At 39.9% G+C, this 21,183-nt stretch overlaps 1 protein-coding gene across 2 annotated transcripts in view; it reads right to left on the bottom strand.

Moving 5' to 3' along the window:
- Positions 1 to 21,183, bottom strand: part of CCDC50 (coiled-coil domain containing 50) — a 75,725-nt gene that overhangs the window by 37,409 nt on the left and 17,133 nt on the right. For both annotated transcript variants that reach the window (XM_056121533.1, XM_056121534.1), the window contains exons 2-3: positions 1,870 to 1,932; positions 1,017 to 1,143 (exon numbers count right to left, since the gene is read on the bottom strand). In XM_056121533.1, coding sequence (XP_055977508.1) covers positions 1,017 to 1,143; positions 1,870 to 1,932 — 190 coding nt within the window. The remainder of the gene's footprint in view (positions 1 to 1,016; positions 1,144 to 1,869; positions 1,933 to 21,183) is intronic.

Genomic DNA, 21,183 nt, shown 5'->3' with positions numbered 1-21,183 from the left:
CATCTTAAGGTTACATGCCAGGCCGGTTCACTGCATTTACATTGCTGCCTCTCACAGGAACAGAGAATTTCCCCTAATTATCACTGTAAATACCACATTAACCATCAAGGTTGAGACTAAATGCATCACTGGTGTTTGAACTGACTTCCCAGGATTGTTTCTCTTCATGAGCAAGAAATGCACTGTTCATTTCTATGTGCCTTGTGGATTGTCTTGAGATACACAGGCTCAGACTAATTTCCTGAGGCTCTTATGAGCAATTACTGTTTCAGCCATACTCGTGAGTGGTCTCCAAAGCCTTTCAAACAGTGTCTTTATCTCACGTCTCCCTTTACCCCTTCCTCTTCAAAATGGGACTCCATGGTTAGTACCATTATCAGAGTTTTAAGTAAATAAAATACTCTCAAAGAAACACTGTGTGAAGCTATAACATTTGAAAGAGTAAAATGGCACTGTTCTAAAAAAGACCTGAGATGGTCTTTCATTTATGTAACTATGACAGGAGGAAACTGATAAAAACTTTTGCCAAACACGGAATTCAAAGTTTAAAAAAGAAATTAATTAAATAAATAAAATTTAAAATAATAAAAGAGAATTGTTCAATTCAGAACTCTGGTGAAGATTCGACCTCTACTAAAAAGCAAGAGTCTCAAGCAAAACACCAGCAAACAACATGAGGAAACAGAAGAGCCTGAAACAACTCATTAAACTCCGATATCCACTATTTAAGCTGCTCCCCCCAAATAACCCAGGAGGAACACAGAAAAGTTGTCTCCCCCATGTTACACCAAAGGAAAACATAGTCATATGGCGCAACGTCATACAGTTAATGCTGTTCGAGTTCACATTAGAATATACCTATCCCCTAAATCAATAAATAGTTCCAACAACTACAGAATTTGTAATAGGCCACTAAATCGCAGGGACAGAAGGGCAGTCTCCCGGCTCTCTGCCTTGGTCACTAGCTCCACAGAGAAATTCAGGCCTGTAAGATGCCTCCCAGCCCACATCCTCACAGGTCTCTGTAGCGCTTCTGGAGCTGGGCCTGAGCCTTCAGATCTTCCTCTTGGAGCTGCTTTGCCACCTGGAGATCATGCTGAACCAAACGGCTCCTCTGAATGTTCGATGCCAAATGATGCTCAACTGTGACAGAAGCAGGGAACAGAGACATTACAGATGCCATGGCTCAACAAGAATAACCTGCAGAAATAACTTAAGAGCACTGAAATAAGAAAGAGCTCCACATCACCATTTCATTGTCTGCTCTTGGCAACGCTGAATAACAGGCAGCAGGGGAATGATTCTACCCATTTTCTTTTGTGTAGGAAATGGATCAGAAAAGTGAAGTGATCTGCCTTTGGTCACGGGGCAAACAGTGGTGGTGTCAGGCCTTCGAGCCACATAATTCTAAACCCGAGGCCAATGCTGCCTCCGTGCCACAAGTTGCCACTTTACTTACAAACTACATTTTCAATCCTCAATGATTTATCTAGACATATGAATAATGATTCATGTATTACACATCCACAAATAGGTAGCTTTTCTGAAGTGTTTGTTTTGGGGCCACACCCAGTGGTGCTCGGGGGTTACTCCCGGCTCTGCCCCCTCCAGGTCGATGTGTAAGCAGTGCCTCCTTTCAATAGCACTAGAGCAAAGGAGAAGTTTTGAGCCCCATTTTCCCTCCCAGCCGTTTTCTAAGTGCTTGCAGCTATTCAAATTATGTAAATCTTCATTCTTCACTCAGGGTCCTATGCTTAGACAGATCCCTCCATACAGAGGGATGGCGTAAGTGGGACCTGATGACTAGGAATCTGTCTCCAGCTAAGAAAAGCCACCTAAGGCGTGGGGCTAAGGGCATTCATTACTCACTCTCTTGTTCCTGCAGGCTGTGGGCGAGGGTGTGGTCCTCCAGGACAGCAAAATCTCGGCACACTGCAGAGAGCGAGAAGAAAGATAGGAAGGCTTACAGGAGTCAGAGCTCAACACAGGAAGGAAACTTCAAAAATCAATTCTAGTATCTTAAGATGATCAATTCTACATCCCTCACATAAACAAAACAGCAACAAATTCGTAGGAAGTTGTGACTCACAAAAATCCCTAATATATCTTCTCAGTGTCCAACACGGTATTACAAATAATGGTTAGGATACAAACAACAGAATCAGAACCCAGGGGCTGGAGCAATAGTACAGCGGGTAGGCATTTGCCTTGCACATGGCCAACCCGGGGTCGATTCCCAGCATCCCATATGGTCGCCTGAGCACTGCCAGGAGTAACTCCTGAGTGTAAAGCCAGGAGTAACCCCTGTACATTGCTGGGTGTGACCCAAAAAGCCAAAAAAAAAAAAATCAGAACCCAGCAATCAGGAATTTCAAAGGAAGTACTGTTGAAACAATGAAAAAAAAAAAAGCATGACTAATTTACATCTCACAACTGAGAAAGTGAGTTAATGGTGAAAGGAATTAAAATAAATCCAATTTATGTCTTAGCTTCCAAAGGCCTGGTGAATCCTTTCCCAAAAATTTGCATCTACCTGATGTCTTTATACTGCAGATACTCGAAGAAATGCCATATTCTTCACTGGGTTAACAGCCTCTTGCATCAATTAAAATGGGTTCTCTAGATGTCTCTAAACATCCAAAGAGAGCTACTTAAAGAGAACTGGCAACCAAAAGAAAAACAGAACCCTGAAGTATACCAGAACTCTGCCTTCAAGTTGACTTGCATCTGGAGATCTAAGAAGAGCATTCACTGGTCTATTCTCTGGCATTTGGAGCAAGATGCAAATAGAAAAAGATGGCATCTTGGGGCCTAGTCTACCCAATTCCAACTTACACTGCTTCTTCTTAAGATATATACACAAATAACACACAAAGGATGACTGTCACAAAAAGTGCTCTAAATTCTCATCCAGCACTCAATGTTCTATAGCCTCCTCCATCAGATTTAAACATTTTCCCAAAGTTAGGACTGGTGTCTAAGTCTCATTTAAACACTAATAACTATGCATCTCTACCTCCTTGAGTGGAAGATCAACTAGAAGAACCACACTTCATGCTTCAACTAGAACTTCCCCTTTCAGTTACAAACTCTTCAGAACAAAGACCAGGTGGGACTTACTTATTTCAGCAACTTCCATAGAATATGTATTGGATGTGGTGGCATGTTAGGGCTGGAGCAATAGCACAGCGGGTTTTACAAGCGGCCAACCCAGGTTAGATTCCTCTCTCCCTCTTGGAGAGCCCAGCAAGCTACAAGAGTATCCTGCCCGCAAGGCAGAGCCTGGCAAGCTCCCCATGTTGTATTTGATATGCAAAAAAAACAGTAGTGACAGCACAGCGGGTAGCGCGTTTGCCTTGCACGTGGCCAACCCAGGTGTGGCCAACCCAGGTTCTATTCCCAGCATACCATCCCCAGCACCGCCAGGAATGATTTCTGACTGCATAGGCCAGGAATAACCCCTGTGCATCGCTGGGTGTGACCTGAAAAAAAAGAAAAAAAGAAAAAAAAACAGTAACAAGTCTCACAATGAAGACGTTACTGGTGCCTGCTTGAGCAAATCGATGAACAATGGACGGACAGTGTGACAGACAGTGGTGGCATATGTTAAGATTTCAAAAAATGCCATGGAGGGGACCATGCTGAGTGAAATGATCAGACAGGGAGGGACAGGTAGAGAATGAGATTACACTCATGTGGGATATAAAAACCATAGTATGAGACTAATATCCAAGGCCCAGGAAAATAGGGGCCAGGAGAACAGGTTAAAGGGTTGGAAATTACCACAAGTGTGTGTGTGGGGGTGGGGGGTGGGGGGTGGGAACAGAGGTAGTTAAGATAGAACAGAGTCCAGAATGACAACAATAGTAGGAAGTGATCACTCTGGACAAGAACTGAGTGTTGAAAATAGGTAAAGAGATATACATGATAACTTTTCAGTATCTGTATTGCAAACCATAATGCCCAAAATGAGAGAGCAAGAGCAAGGGGGTGGGGTAGAGGCAGACTGGGATGGGGGGGATTGGGAATAGGGAATGGGTGGGAGGAAAACTGGGGACATTGGTGCTGGGAAATTACACTGGTGGAGGGCTGGGTGTGAGAACATTGTATGTCTGAAACCCAATCATGAACAGCTTTGTAATACTCTCTCAGTGATTCAATAAAAAAAAATAATAATAATAAAGGACGTCAGGAAATGCTCATTAACATAAAAATGAATAAAAACTCATCCATAAGGTGAAAACAGCAAGTTTCACACACAAAAAAAAAAATAACCAAACTGCTGTGAAGATTAGAACACTATAGTTATTAGTATCAGAGACTTGCAAAATTTTTTAAAAATTTAAATGAAAACCAGAAATCTCCTAGCCCCAGTGTTTCTTTTAAAATCTTCCATGTAAAACAAAGTAGTTCACATTAAGTCAAGCAAATTTTAGAAACAGAAAACAAAACAAAAAAAAAATAAATGCCAAACACAGTAACAACAAGTCTCATGATAGAGACGTTACTGGGCCCACTCGAGCAAATCGATGAACAACGGGAGGACCGTGACCATGATATATATGCCTCATATGTCTATTTACATAAAGATAATTTAAATAGAACCACCAAACACCTATTTTACTTGGAAGGGCAGATGATTTCCATTCATCTGTGAAATGGCCTAAATAAACAAATGGTACTGTCAGCACCTAGTAAACATTTTTTTTCTTCCTGGTAAACATTTTTAATCAACAAACATCTGCTGAAAGTTGCTATTTTAAGTAAATTATTTCAAATCACCAAGGATGCTGAGATGATCAAAAGGTATATAAACATAATCTGAGAAATGTTAATAAAACCCTACAGAAAATGTTTCTCCAAAAATTTGATAAAGCCTGTGTCTGTATTGCCTATTATGTTCTAAGTTCATAATTGTTCTATTTTTCTGTAAACACTATTCATAGAGATGGGATACATATCCACTGCTTTAAGAGCAGGGATGATATTTAATTTCCTCTGTTCTGTACATTGAAAATACCTTCTCTGAACAAGGAAAATGATACAGACCTTTTGTCTTGCTCAGTTTGATAATGATAATTTCTCCAAAAATGTACAATAGAGGAGTTCAGTTTAAAGGGAGTTATAGAAATGGGGTAATTTGGGCAAACATACCAGGAAATTTGAAGTAACATGCAAAACAATTCGTATAGGTTAAAAGATTTTTTCTATGAGCAAAAGGGATAGGCCAAGGCCAACAAACTCAACAAAGCATGAAGAGAAATGAGGTTACTTCCCTTCTACTATTCTTTTATTCACACCCACACCCCAACCCCCTAGATTTCTGTGAGGCAATCAATAAGCTTCTCCTGCAAAAAAAAAAAACAAAAGAAAGTCATGGATCCATAATAGATTCTAACAGATCACTAGAATACTAAACTGTGTCTGTATTGCCTGTTATGTTCTAAGTTCATAATTGTTCTATTTTTCTGTAAACACTATTTATAGAGATGGGATACATATCCACTGCTTTAAGAGCAGGGATGATATTTAATTTCCTTTGTTCTGTACATATGAAAATACATTCTCTGAACAAGGAAAATAATCCAGACCTTTTGTCTTGCTCAGTCTGATAATGACAATCACAACTCACACCATAGATGACAACAAAATTTCATACTTACTCCGTCTAGCTACCTGAAGAGGAAGGCTTTATCAATGTCCTCATTCTATTTATAGAGAAACTAACACTCAGAAATAAACTGTTTTGACTGAATAACCCATTAAACAAATGAACTGGAGACCAAACAGAGCTCTTGTGGCCCCAAAATATTTCTGTTCACTGATCTCTGAACAAAACTGGGCATATCTGTCAGCAGACCAGAAAAGAGTAATGTAAAAAAATTCTAGGGGGAAAAAAAGACAAATCTTCATTCAGTTCTTTGAAATCGAGTGAAATTTCAGAACATCTTGAAAATGTGCTTGAAAGGTGGCTGCAGGTCCCAAAGTAGAGCCCAAAAAATGGGACATAGTTGTTCCATGTGTTGCTATCACAATGATCCTAGCTGAGAAAGTTGTTAAGGGAACTGATCTTCATTGGTTGACAAGGGTGGCAACAGAGACATATAGGCACGAAGTTTTATATTAAAAAACTGTTGGGGCTGGAGCAATAACACAGCAGGTGGGGTGTTTGCCTTGCACGCAGCCGACCCGGGTTAGATTCCCAGCATCCCATATGGTCCCCTGAGCACCACCAGGGGTAATTCTTGGGCACAGAGCCAGGAGTAACCTCTGTGCATTGCTGGGTGTAACCCCAAAAAAAGCAAAAAACAAACCCAACTGTTTACGAAGACACTGATAAACATCCACAAAAGACAAGAAGAACAAAACCTAGCTGTGTCCAGAAGACATAGTGAAATTAAAATTAACATATGGATCTTTGCATATGTGTTCATCAGGCATATCGATCTGTAGTTCTCTTTTTTTGTGTGATATCTCTGTCCACTTTTGGTATCAGGGTGCTATCTGCCACAGAATGGGAAAAATTATTTACCCAATACCCATCAGATAAGGGGGTTAATAACCAAGATACATAAGGCACGTGTAGAACTTTACAAGAAAAAAAAAATCAACGTGTGTGTGTGTGTGTGTGTGTGTGTGTGTGTGTGTGTGTGTGTTGCCTGCCATAGAGGCAGGCTGCGGCACAGGATACTGGGGATACTGGTGGTAGGATAGATTTTGGAACACTGTATGACTGAAATCCAATCATGAAAGCTTGGTAACTGTATCTCATGGTGATTCAATTTAATAAATAAAATTTACAGGTGATCCTGAGAATATACATTTGAAATATGCTATAAGTATAAGCACCAAATTAAGTGAATTTGTGACACCTCTGTAAGCAGAGCATTCAAGTCCTGCAGCAGAGGTCCTAGAATATTTTTTCAGGTTTTGTGGAACTGGGTTCCTTCTCCCCTTGATGAGTGAAGGGACACCTGCTGGGCATTGTCTCTTCAGAGCATCCACTGACTAGCCAACCAGTCTCCCGGGTCTTCTCTTAAAGCTAGCTGCATACCCACCCCACCTCATTCCTGCTAACTGCACTGCATCTGTACACTACAGTTGTGTGAATTCTCTCCCCAAAAACCTCTGTTATTTTATGTGATTGATCAGTTAAGTGAACCCTTTCCAAACAGGTTAGTGTCATCAGTTTAAGATCCTAACTTTTTATTACAATAATTATTTTGTTACTGGTGAATGAGACCAGTTGTAGTTACTGGTCTCATTTGAATAGATGTGGCTCACTGCCTGCAGTTTCTATCTTCGTTGTCTACGCACCAACATCTCATTATGATGAAAGAGAAATCGAGAAGTTCTACATGGAGCTAGAGAAGTTCTATAAAGAAGACCACACCTTCTACAAGATCATTGTGGGTGATTTTAATGCCAAGATAGGACCGAGAAGATCAGCTGAAGAACTTCACATCGGAACCCATGGCCTAGAATGGAACGAACAGGGTGAGAGACTGTCTGAGTTCATCATGTCGACCAAGACCATTCATGGTAACTCACAGTTCCAGAAGGCAGAATCTAAACGATGGACATGGGAGTCTCCCGGTGGACGATTCCACAACGAAATAGACCACATCATATTCAATCGACGGTTTTGCCTGACTGATGTCGCTGTTGTCCCAAAATTTCGAACGGGATCGGACCACCGTCTCCTTTGTGGAAAATTCTACTTCACAGAGCGGGGAGAAAGGGCTGCAAAGTTCAAAAAGAGAACTCCCAGAACAACCACCAACTGGGAACTCTTTGGTACTATTGCGGCAACATGGGAAGATGCCATTGTTGACAACATTGACGAGGAATACGATCGACTGGTTCAGCACCTCCATGAATGTGCGAGGAACGCCAAGAGAGAGATAGCCACAAAAAGTCGCCTATCTTCGAAAACTCTTGAGCTAATTCACCAGCGTGGTTTGGCGCATGCCTCAGGCAACCGCAAGCTAACGTCCGAGCTTGCAAAGCAGTGCAGAGATGCGATCAAGGAAGACCTCAAAGAGAGAAGAGCAGAAGTACTGGTAGATGCGGCAGAAGCCCGGAAAAGTATTCGTAACGCCCGCCTGTCCTTCGCCAACTATAAGACCAAGATGACTGCCCTCCGACGTCCTGATGGATCCATCACATCCTCCAGAACGGCAATGGAGAAGATTATCCATGACTTCTACTCAAATCTCTTCGATAGCCATGTCCACTTGCCGACATACCAAATTCCACAGGATGGGTATGTCATTCCCAACGTTCTCCCTTCCGAAATCCGACACGCCATTTCGTCAGTAAAGAAGCAAACAGCACCCGGCCCAGACAAGGTCAGACCTGAACACCTGAAGAACCTGCCGTCAGTACTCATCAATACACTGGCTCGGCTCTTCACTCGCTACCTGTCTGAATGCAAGGTTCCATCTCAATGGAAAACCAGCAGGACCGTACTACTGTTCAAGAAGGGAGACATCCATGACATTGGCAACTATCGCCCGATCTGCCTATTGTCTGTCATCTACAAGTTGTTCACTCGAGTCATCCTGAATAGGATTGGCAGAACACTAGATGAAGGACAACCATGTGAGCAAGCAGGGTTCCGCAAAGGATTCAGCACCATCGACCATATCCACACGATAACCAAACTCATTGAGGTTTCTCGGGAGTTCAAGATGCCGCTCTGCTTAACGTTCATTGATTTAAAGAAGGCCTTTGATTCTGTTGAGACGGAAGCGGTCATTGAAGCCCTAGCCAATCAGGGCATTCAAGCCCAATACATCAGGATCCTCCGTGAGCTGTATTGTGGATTCACTACCAGGATCTCACCATTCTACAAAGAAGTGATCGTTGATGTCAAGAGAGGGGTGCGGCAGGGTGATACCATTTCACCAAAACTCTTCAGTGCCACCCTTGAGAACATCATGCGACGACTGGAATGGGAAGGAATGGGAGTGAAGATAGATGGTCGGCAACTACACCACCTCCGCTTTGCTGATGACATTGTTTTAATAACACCAAACATCAGCCAAGCGGCACAAATGCTGGCCGACTTTGACCGTGAGTGTGGAAAGGTAGGACTACAGCTGAATCTTACGAAGACAATGTTTATGAGAAACAGCCTTGTTCCTGACGCCCCATTCGCTCTCAATGGAACGACCATCTCCGAATGCAACAGCTATGTGTACCTAGGTCGAGAGGTCAACATGACAAATGACCTGGCACCCGAGCTGCGCAGGAGGAAGAGAGCGGCTTGGAACGCCTTCAAGAACGTCGAAGAAATAGCTAAGAGGACGAAGAACTCTGGCTCCGGGCACATCTCTTTGATTCTACTGTTCTTCCTGCATTAACATATGCCTCAGAGACCTGGGCCCTACGCAAACAAGATGAGAACGCCATTCAGGTCTCCCAAAGAAGAATAGAAAGAGCTATGCTTGGAATATCACGTTTCACTCAAATGAGAGAACGAATCCGGAGTTCTGACATCCATCGACGATCAAGGATCAGGGACGCTGTCTCATTTGCCAAGGTGTCGAAAATCAGATGGGCTGGTCACGTAATGAGATTTAAAGACGACCGTTGGACTAGAGCTGTTACTGATTGGATTCCACAGGATGTCAAGAGACCGCGTGGCCGCCCACCTACCAGATGGTCAGACTTCTTTGTCAAGGTCATGAACGATCGGTTTGAGGCCCTCCATGTTCCCGGAGCGAAGAGATGCCATTGGGCTACACTAGCACGCGACAGGGACAAATGGAGACGTTACTGGCGCCCGCTTGAGCAAATCGACGACTAACGGGAAGTTAAGTGAATTATTTTGTTTCTATTACAAGATCGTCTGATTGCAGTGGGCCTATTTTCCTCCAGAAAGATAAAGAGAATATGCAGTTTTGCTCACTTGTACAATGTCTCATAGACAACTTACAAGAAAAATCAAAGCTAGTAACTGGAGTGGGATAATGTAAGGAAAATTCCCCCTTGGGAATACAATCATCTCCCCCTGCCTCCTCTACTCTTGACCCTATGCCAATGAGTTCGCCTCCCTTTGGAAAGAGATTATCAATGAATTTTGATCTCTTCTACAATTCAAAACACAATCTGAACTAAGATTACATGAAAGTCCCTACAGACTTCCTTGCCTGCACTGGAAAAGAAACATTTCTCAGTCAGGTAAAAGGGCTCTTTTATTAACACTCTAATAGAACTGCCTAAGTAGAAATGAGATGCAAGAAAACCAAGAACAGATCTCATCCCAGTGCTAAATCTTCCACACTTTATACACAAAGAAATACTTCTTGATTTACAATGGGTCTACGTACTGATAAACATAGTAAATTGAAAACTGCATAAGCTGAAAATGCATTTAATAGTGCCAATATAGTAAGCTGGCCTAACTTATCTTACATGTGCTCAGAAAACTTACATTTGCCTAATGTGCTGCCTACCTTATAATAAACATATTGAATATCTCAAGCATTTTACCAACTACCTGCTGGAGCCCTTCCTGACACAGCTCCTTGACCATTTGGGCTGCAGGCCTTAGGAGAAATCCCCAAGTTCTGGCCTTGATAAGGGTGAGCTGGCACCAGGGAACCTGGCATTCCCCAGAGACTAGTATCGCTTGATGACTGCAATTACCAGTGGTCGGAGCTTGAAACATGGGAAGCTGACACAAGTAGTGTCTGGATGATTTACTTCTTCACCTATGCATTAGATCACAGAGATCCTGTACCACTCCATAAATCTGACCTGCTTCCTTTACCTTATCTCATGCCCGTCTCTCATATACACTGTTCGCCCTAAATAAACTTTATCATTGGACCAGCAGTCGATGACTCCCATTGGTGGCTTCTCCCAGCCAAGCCTTTGCTTATGTACTTTGAGCCACTAACCCTAGACTGATAACAGTTTCTGTGTTCCCAGGTCTCCATGGTTGCCAGACAGATACGAAATATCCTCTGAAAACAATACACTTAATGACTACATATTGGTTCTCATCATTAATAAAGCTGAAAGCAACAGGGATGGGTATAAAGACTGTCTAGGGGATGAGAGATATTATACCAAAAAGGTCACACATTATATTAGAGTAACAGCATTTGGGGGGGGAGGGTTGGTCTGGATGCCTGATCAAGCAGTGTCTGCTCCCAGAGCAGATGCTCTAGGACCACACAGTGCCCGGGACTGAACCTAGGCCTCCTGCACGCAAGGCACGTGCTCAGCCTTTGAAACTCTTGGTCACCCCAAATAGCAGGGTTTTTTAACTGGACAACACATGTGGGGAGGTGGCGAATTTTGGGTTGCTTTAGAATTAAAATTAAACACACCATTTGGTATATGAAGAAATAATGGTTGAGAGTTGGGTCACAAAGATTAAAAAGTGAAAGACAAAGAGAAGTGCCTGCCATGGAAGCAGGCTGAGGGTCTGGGGGTGTGGTTGGCGGGGTGGAAAGATATGGGGATGTTAGTGCTGGGAAATGTACACTGGTGGGAGGTTGAGTGTTGGAACACTGTACGAATGAAACCTGATCACAAAAGTTTTATGACTGTATCTCCTGATGATTCAATTAAAAAAAAATTTTAAAAAAAGTTGCATTGACACTGCCAAGATAGGAGACTAGGACTCGGAGAAGTATATGGATACTAAAAGGATATAGGAGACTAGGACTAGGAGAAGTATATGGATACAAGAAGACATGGTCTTCCCACTAGAGTGCACAAGGCACATGTGGCATTTTGAAGCAGAGAATCCAGGATATGTTGCAGTGCTGCCAGAAATTTTTAGAGTCTGAATCTTCTCTCGAGTCATGTGTTTGCAAAAACTGCCTCTCATCCTGATAGCCTTGACAGTTACAAGTTGGTAAATAGTTCTGAAAAATTCTGAACTAAATGTATGATGAATGAGAAACAAATAGAGGTTAACAAAACAAAAAATAAAGTGTTTTGGGGGGGAGAACAGAAAAATCTTGAGAAATTTAAGAAATTGAAGGACATAGTTAGGGTTAATTATCTTGCAAAACAAATTACAGGAAAAAAAATACAGCTTGCATAACAATCTCTTCAAAGACCAGACTAGTATAATTCAGAATATTATGCAAAATTCTACTACATATCTGATCTAAAGATACCATTTTAGATAGAACACCAAACATTTAGGAGTGTCAAGAATCTTGAATCCCAAGAACCTTAAGGGTGCAGGATGTTAGATTGACTCCTAAAGCTATTCAAGTATTTTTAGACACTTGTCAAGATTCATAAAGCAAGATATTGACTGATTTGGCACTTAAAATTACAGAAACTGATTCAGAAAGGATTCTAGTCACTAGCCAATCTTTTTTTTTAATCACAAGTAAAACTGTCTTATCCTGTCCAATTATCTATGCTATTCTTAAATACTTCAGCAACAGGAAGCCCAACTCAGCCTTCTTTCAGATAACTATTGATATAACGAAATTCAGAAAGATAAAGCCTCCTAATCTATAGAAACTGGTAGACCAAATGGGTCCTCCTTTCATCCTTTGAGTATCCACACTCCCTAACATCTGTGTGGGTGTTTTGCATAAACCACTGACATTCTAACGTCTGCTAATTTAGACAAATGGAAATTTATTTGGTACAGCAAAGGGGCTATAACAGGCAAAGAGCTCAAGCTAATACTCCAGGATATAGAACCTAACCGAGAACTGATCGTACAAGCCTCTCTTTAGTGAACTCTACTAGAGAGTAACAAAAATGTTTCTAAACTTAAGCATTATAGAGAAAATGTTCTAAAGAATAAACACCAAAACCCTAATAATGGTTATGTTATATGGGATTACAATGAAGTTCATCTTCCTCTTTGAAGGTTTCACCAGTTTTATCCAGCATAAGGGGCATATCTGCATTCCTTCTCAAACTTTGTAAGAAAGAAGCATTATTTATATATTTATTTATTTTATTTCTGGGCCACATCTGGTGGTGCTGAGAGCTTACTCCTGGCTCTGCACTCCAGAATCATTTGGGTGGAGCATGGTGACCATATGGGGGTAACAGGATTGAACCCAGACTGGCAGCATACAAGGCAAGGATCATACCTGCTATACTCTGTCTGGTCCCCAAAAAGCATCTTTTTAAGCTAATTTAAAGGCAACTTTTAATCATTTTTTAACCTAATATGGCAGCTACATAGTGGCACAACAAATTATTTACTACAGTAAAAACAAAGTGCATGAGCAATATCTTACTGGTTCATTTAAAATATATCGGTCTCCACAACACCCAAACGGGGAGAGAGAATACAGGGGATTGCCCTGCCACAGAGGCAGGGGGGGATGGGGGGATGGGGGTGGGAGGGATATTATCCATGGTGGTGAAAAACGGGCACTGGTGGAGGGATGGGTATCTGATCATTGTATAATTGAAACCCAAGCACAAAAAAAATTGTAAATCTACAACTGTAAAAAAATAAATAAATAAAAATTAAAAAAAATATCGGTCTCTTAAGGTTCAGAATGAAAGTTTTCTTCAGAAAAAAATGTTAATAAAAATAAAATCTATATAAAGACTCCAAATTGCATCGAATCTTCTATCACCCAAAGCAAGCTGAGAATAACAAAAGCTAATAAGCTCTATTATTGTTCTGTTTTGTTTTGAGGGCCACACATGGCATAGGTTTACTCTTGGCTCTACACTCAGGGATCACTCCTGGCAGGGCTCAGGGGACCATATGAGGTGCTGGGGATCGAAACTGAGTTGGCTTATGCAAGACAAAAGCCCTATATACTGTACTATCACTCTGGCCCATCTTGTAAAAGAAAGATAACACTAATTCTTTACTGGAGAGAAGTATTATTAATTCTAAGCTTCAAAGTCAGGGGCCACAGCAATGATACAGAAGGTATGGCATTTGCTTATATGTAGCCCATGCCAGTTCCATCCCTGGCACATATGATAGCCAAGCACAGCCAGGAGTGATCCTTGAGTACAGGACTAAGCTTTAGCACAGCTGGACGTGTCCCACCCCCCAAAAAAGAAAATCAAAAGTCAATTCACAATTCACCTACCATGCTGAAACTTAAATAAGTGTGTGTGTGTGTGTGTGTGTGTGTGTGTGTGTGTGTGTGCAGGGAGGTATACCCAGCAGTGCTCAGAGACCATAGAAGGTGCTTGGGATCTAACCCAGATTGGCAGTGTGCAAGGCATCACTGTACTATCACTCCAGTTCCAATACACACACACACACACACACACACACACACACACACACATTCATGTGCGCACACACACACACAATTATGGACACATGTCTTCAATAAAATGACAAGACCAAGCACTGTAAACAGACTTTTTTTAAAGAAAACAATTTAATCCCAACATTTTACTCTGATGCAATTTATCAAAATAGGTTCTTGAGTTATTTTTCTTTCTAATCCCTCAAAGTCAAAGTTAAATGAATACCCCAGTAACCCAAACCACTTGTTTGGCAAGTAAATATATTATAACTAACCACAATCACACTGAATTGCAGACGAGTGGGTTTTGAAAATGCTGAGATGATATAACTCTTCAAATCAGAAGTACTACTTTAATATCACAGACCATCTACATTATTATCAAAGACCACAGAGTAATTGGGTAACTTAGTGGATAAGTGAAAATGGCTGAGTCAGAAATTTCCATCAGACAGGGTGAAATATTGAGGACGGTGAGTAGGAAAGTAGCAGGGTGAAATGAGCATTTTTTTAACTCGTTCAGCTAGAATAGTCAGACAGAGAAAAGATATGTCTACAGGGAATGTCTAACTCAAATCATCATCAAGGATGAAAATACCAACAAATAAAACCAACCTCCCAAGTTTCCTGTGCTACAGGCATCAACTTCAGAGACAGAACTAAAAAATCTAACCATTCTGTGCTGGCAATAACAATACAATAAGCTAAGAAAAACTAATTCAGATCTTGCATGTCTTCAGAAAACTGAGACACAAATATGAATATTTTTCTGTCAAATTACTCTTCCTTTCTTCCCAAGAATGTCATACAAGTTCACAAAGAACTGAAGATCATTTAATGTTAAAATGAACCTGAAGATCATTTGGTCAAGCATCATACGGCTGGTGATTGAATTCTGACTTTGGATACCAAGAAAGTCACTAAGACGCTCTTCAAAATCCCAATGGATCTAGTTCAATCTTGGGTAGGACACACATTAGGAAAGATATCCAGGGGCTAAGGAGATAGTACAGAAGGTAAGGCATTTATCTTGCTCATGGCCAACTTGGGTTTGATCCCTTGGCACCACATACGGTACCCAGAGCAATGTCAGGAATGATCCAAAGTAAGTCCTGAGCACAGCTGGGCGTGCCTCCCTCCACCAAATAAATAAATAAATAAATAAAAACCCCCAAAAGCACAAGAAGATATTCATGAACTGGAACACACCTGTATGTTCTAATGATCATTAGTCTAACATTCGTCTCATAACTATTTTATTAACCTGTGTAGAGTAGCTGCTATTCAATGTAGCTAATTCCTTAAATTAGTCAAAGTTAAAATTTAAAATTAGTCCCATAGACTCATTAGAAGTACTTCCAGGGCTAAGTGGCTACTGAAGTTACTATTATGAATGATACGAAATATATAAAAGTTACATCATCAGTTATTCTACTGCTCAGCACTGCTCCGAAATATAATCATAGTAAGACAGGTAAAGGAATGGGAAATGGGAACAGGCAAGAGTGCTGGGGGGAGGGGGGGGGGGCAAGAGGAGGGGGGAGGGAGTGCTTCCATTTTAACCAACTGATATGACTTACTGTGCAGTAATGGACAAGTGAGTCTTAAATCTATTACTGGTCTGTGTTTAGCCACTGGTTTAGCCACTCAAAAATACCTGTGTCTTACTTGTCCTATGTTTTTTTTTTTTTTTCACTCAGCCCTGTGACAGTACTTTTGCAAACTTCAACAGGGTGAAAATACCAAGAGCTGTTCTCCATTTATCAAACAAGAAGCACACAGATGTAGAACAAAGTAACTAGCCATCACTAGTGGGAAAGAAATTTGATTTTATTACTGAACACACCCTCTTGATTGATACCTTATCAATCAAATACTTAAGGAAGAAATGGATTCTGACTAGTAAAATGTATTAATAAAAGGTAAAGGTAAAGGTAAAGGCCCTCCCGTTGATCGTCGATTTGCTCGAGCGGGCCCAGTAACGTTTTCATTTTCCTATGAAAGTTAAACTGGTCGCAATTTAAAAAAATTCTCAACTGCCTTTAATATTTTCTTTAAAAATAGTGACATTTTGAGTCAGAAAGAGAGGGATAGACATAGAAAGATTGCATTCATCTGGGGAATATAAAGAAACAAAATATGAGATTAATACGCAAGAATAGCTGAGATCAACACCAGGATTACTCCATAGCTTAGAGGCCAGCCGGGCATTCTAGGGGAAAGGGCAACTCAGATAGAGAAGGGAGCACCAAATCAAGGGTGTTTGGAGGATCCTCCCAGGAGGGGAGATGCTTGTTGAAAGAAGACTATGGACTGAACATGTTTGCCACTCAAAGCCTCTTTTGCAAACCACAACACCCAAAAGGAGAGAGAAAACACAGGGGATTGCCCTGCCACAGAGGCAGGGTGAGATGGGAGGGATAGGGATGGGAGGGATATTATCCATGGTGGTGGAAAATGGGCACTGGTGGAGGGATGGGTATTTGATCATTGTATAATCGAAACCCAAGCACAAAAAATTGTAAATCTACAACTGTACCTCATGGTGTTTCACTAAAAATAATTTTTAAAAATTATGAAAAAAAGTTAATAAATTTAATCAATTTGTGATGATTGATTGCTAAAAAAAAGTGACATTTTATGAATGTTCCATATGAGAATAACTCAGCAGAGCATGAGTTTATGAAAGAGCTAAATAATTACCCTTGATGTGATCAAATGCTCACAAAAGAAAACACCCTCACTATAAAATTATCTATTTTAGTAACTTGATTTTTAAATCTTCATAATGAAATGTAAACAACAGATTAAAGTACTCTAATTGTTGCTAGTCAGTACTTTTCTGTAATACACTGTACAGAGTATAGACAACATATGGTATTCAGTGAAAAGTTACTGCACAAAGATGCGTTGAATGTAACCAGGAATATTCTTACTTTGATTCCAATTCTGGTCTGAGAATCACTACATAGTAATGAATAAACTAATACCACTTATGTTTGCTTACCTGTAAGTAATAACTATCCATTGTTAGGAAATCTAATAATTGAGAACTACAGAAAACATGAATTTAAAAAAATAATCCGCAATTCGACTGATATGAAGTCAGACCTTCTTCGGTGACAACAGGCCTCTGAAAACCACAAGGAAGCCTCAAGAGTACCATTAAATAAACAGTCAACAAAACTGGTTTCAAAGAATTTTTCTGCTGAAAATATCCAGATAGCAAGAATTAATTTCAACTATTTTGATTTCTTGTATCCCTAAAGAAATCCCAAGCTTCTGATTTCCAATGGTTGAATGGCACTTTTCCTGGCACTTCAACAAGCCCTCACATGGGTTTGGCAGCTCTCAGATGGTTTGGTGTGTCTGTTTGCCTTAGCCTAGAAAGAAAAGCCAGCCAGCCCCTTCAAGCTCCATAGGATAAATGCAGGCATGCGCATTAAAACCCCAAAGATCACATCTAACCTAATTTAAGTACAAATTTACACCAAGGGAAGAAAACCCATTTTGGCTTATTGGTTTCATATGACAAGAGAGTTTTCTTAAGTACTGGCTACTGTAAGTTCTATTTACCCTAAGTCAAATAGTAGCATTTTCAACTTCTCTTCTGCAATTTCTTTCTGGTAATTTCTTTCTCATTAGGATGAGTAAATTCATTTCAATTTCAAAGAATTGAGATTGAGATTCAAAATCACCTCCCCCCACACACAAAATAATCCCCACTTATTTTAGATAGTGAACACAGGACACAGTAGTACTCTTTCAGAAATATTGCTCCCAAAAAACATATTGTAACAGAATTCTAATAACTATCTACCAGAACTCTACACAATTCCAGTAATCACTCATAATGCAGGTCTAAAAGTACAAAGGGAGGAGGAAAGGAAGGGGGAGGAAATATTGAGATTTCTGGAATTCTGCTCTAATATGCTGCCATATTCTCACTGACCAGAGTTGTTTTTTTTTTCTATTTTCTAAACGATACCTTGAGATATCTTTTAGGTACAATTCCTATAATTAATATCCTTATTTTCAATGTCAACAGGAAATGCCTCCTAGAAGATCAGATTTAGCACCTGAACAACACAAACAAGCTTTTCTTTCGTTACATAGTAAGATTTTCTTTCCCAGCAAAGTCTACACAGAATGAACAAGCAAAGAAGGCCCAGGTGTGTTTCAAAGTACACCCAGAAAATTCTTTTAATAAGGAATTGTGCATAGATTAATTTGAAGAAATCCTGTCATAAATCTTTGTATCCCTATGTACTTCATCAGTGGGAGATTGTTTTTCTTCTTGAAAAAGAAATCTGTATTCACCTAAGTGGTATTTAAAAGAAAGAAATTTGTGTTCAGCTTTGTGGTATTGGTATTTAAGTTAGATGTAAACTCTTCCTCCCCTCCAACCCCCCAAACCTGGAGACTCAGTGCCATGGAGGAGAGAATCAAAAACTAAAGGTTAGCATTAAATACCATTATAGAAGAAGCTGAGAAATCTTTCATATAGAGATAGAGAGACTTTATAGAAAGGTAACGTGGTTCTATTGGGGACATTACTTAGTGTTTGTAGCATAGTGGGGGGGAGAGGAGGCATTTTTGGAGTTACAGAGCTCAAGATTTAAATGCTGTCTATTTATAGGTTGAAAAACTTTGGGCAAAGTTATTTAATCTCTTTGAGCATCAGCTGTGAAATGACAATATACATTATGGGATTTAAAGAAGATAAAAGGCCAAAGAAACATCTGTCACTTAAAGGAATTTCAAGAAATAGCTCAACAAATAGAACCTATTATTAGCATCATTAGTGTTGGTGAATCTTAGAGTTGTTTTCTATTAAGTATTAAATATTTGTTCTAGTCAGGGCACACTAAGTCACTAGCTAACAAGAAACAGTGATTTCTATTACTGAGCCTATAACGGAATATGCAATCACTATGCCTCTTATGAATGCATACAAATGTTCCCTGGCAAGAAATAAAACAATCAGTGGTTTACTGCATTTTCATAGTTTGAACCTTCTATGTCCAAATGAGGAAGATAGTTCCTATATACATAGTGGGTATGAGCACAAGAAAAATCAATGTGGAGAGAATGCTTGATAAACTCCCCAAGTCTGTCTGGTTTTTTTTTTTTCAGTGTCTAGAATTACAAAACAAAGTGGAATTCTCTAAGTCACGTAATTATTCTATAAGGAGATCTACAGGTCAGTCATGCAACTAAAGTAAAAGTCAATTCGTTCTGACTCAGTCATGTAACCAAAGAAAGAATCATCAAACTAACATTAAAAACAACTACGGGCCTTTGACAAGGCACTTTGCAAATCAGAATTTCCATGTCCTAACCTCTAAGAAAAGTTTAAATTACCTTTTAAGATCTTCTTCAATTTAGATACAGGGCTGCATGAAATGTAGTTGGTTCAGTCCAAGTGATAAACATTTTTCTCTTGGGTTAGCAAATCATCAAAAATGTGCTCATTGGAGTCTTTATAAAAGACTACCCAAAAGGGATGCATACTGCACTTTCTCCTGCATTAAATTTTGATTTATTCACTGCTGTTCTTGGTTTAACCAACTTTTTACCATACAGAATGATAAGCTGATGACAAACTCCTGCTTTTATTTACCCATACAGTATTTTTCACCACTGATAAATCATAAAATCCTTTTACTCAATCTGGTATCTTGGGCTGGAGATAGTGCAGTGGATAGGGCTTTTGCCTTGCATGTGGCTGACTTGGATTTGATCCCTGATAATCTATGTGGTCCTCTGAGCAGGGCCAGGAATGATCTCTGAGCTGAGTGCTGAATGCTGAGCCAGGTAAGCCTTGAGCACCACCAAATGTGTCCCCATTTTTTTTTAAATCTGCTGTCTTACAAAAAGATATAATTGTTCAGATTCAATTAGTGATTCTCAGAGCTTTAGTATCAGGGTAAAACCCATCCAATGTTATCAGTTACTTACTGCCCAATAAAAACAAATGTGAACTACACTTACTTTTCATAAGATTTATTTTCTGAGGTCAGATATCAGTGTACAATGTAAGGAAGTAAACGCCATGCATTGTTTCTGAACATCACCATTTATTTTTTAATTGAAATAATACTGTATGAGAACATTACATAAGTTTTGGGGTATTTGTGCACTAAAAGTGAACACGTGTGTATATACAGCAAGCTGACAAAGGTACCTGAAAGTTTTAGCTCCCCTGGACTGTTCTAAATCACTAGGCTTTCCTTACACTGCTTTTGAAACTAGCTTCTGTGCATCCTACAGTATACCTGGTCACCATTCCATTATTTCACTTGCTGAGGAAGTAAGGAAGATTAGAATAGCATGTCATCCAAATACCTTTCTGCTCTAAAGGACTCAAGTGTCTCACTTGTTTAAGGAGCCAAAATTCTTATGATCAGATATAATTTGACAGTTACAATAATTTTAAATACAAATATAAGTCTGTTTTTCATAGCATTAAACGTTCTTAAAGCAGTGTTAGCTTCTAATATACCGTACGATGAAGACACTGAGGCAGAAAAGCTTGTGGGAAGGCCCTTACCAGGCTAGCAGCTAACCTGAATTTCATCCCCAGCATCACATAAGATCTCCAAACCCCTCCAAGAGAGATCTCTAAGCAAAGAGGCAGGGGTAAGCGTTGAGCACAGTTGGATGTGGCCAAAATCTGGGAGAAAAAAATGTAAAAGCTGAAACCAAAGTATGTTCTAATTTATAAAATCATTCTTACATTTAAAAATATGGGTTAAGCACCTCCATCCCCAAAGCAAAAAAATCTTATGTTCATTTTTCTATCATCTTTTAATAAAGTACTTCAATTTGGCAATATAATATCATCTTTCATATTTTCAAATAAAGACTTTCAGATTCTTCATAATTATGTTCTCTTAAGAAACAAGAACTTTGCATGTCATCTTGAAACTATTTAAATATTTTAAGAACCATG

This window comes from Sorex fumeus, unplaced genomic scaffold (assembly GCF_029834395.1).
Source record: "Sorex fumeus unplaced genomic scaffold, SorFum_2.1 ptg000044l, whole genome shotgun sequence".
Taxonomy (NCBI): domain Eukaryota; kingdom Metazoa; phylum Chordata; class Mammalia; order Eulipotyphla; family Soricidae; genus Sorex; species Sorex fumeus.
The sequence above is the reverse complement of the archived record's forward strand: the minus strand, read 5'-3'. Positions and strand labels throughout refer to the sequence as shown.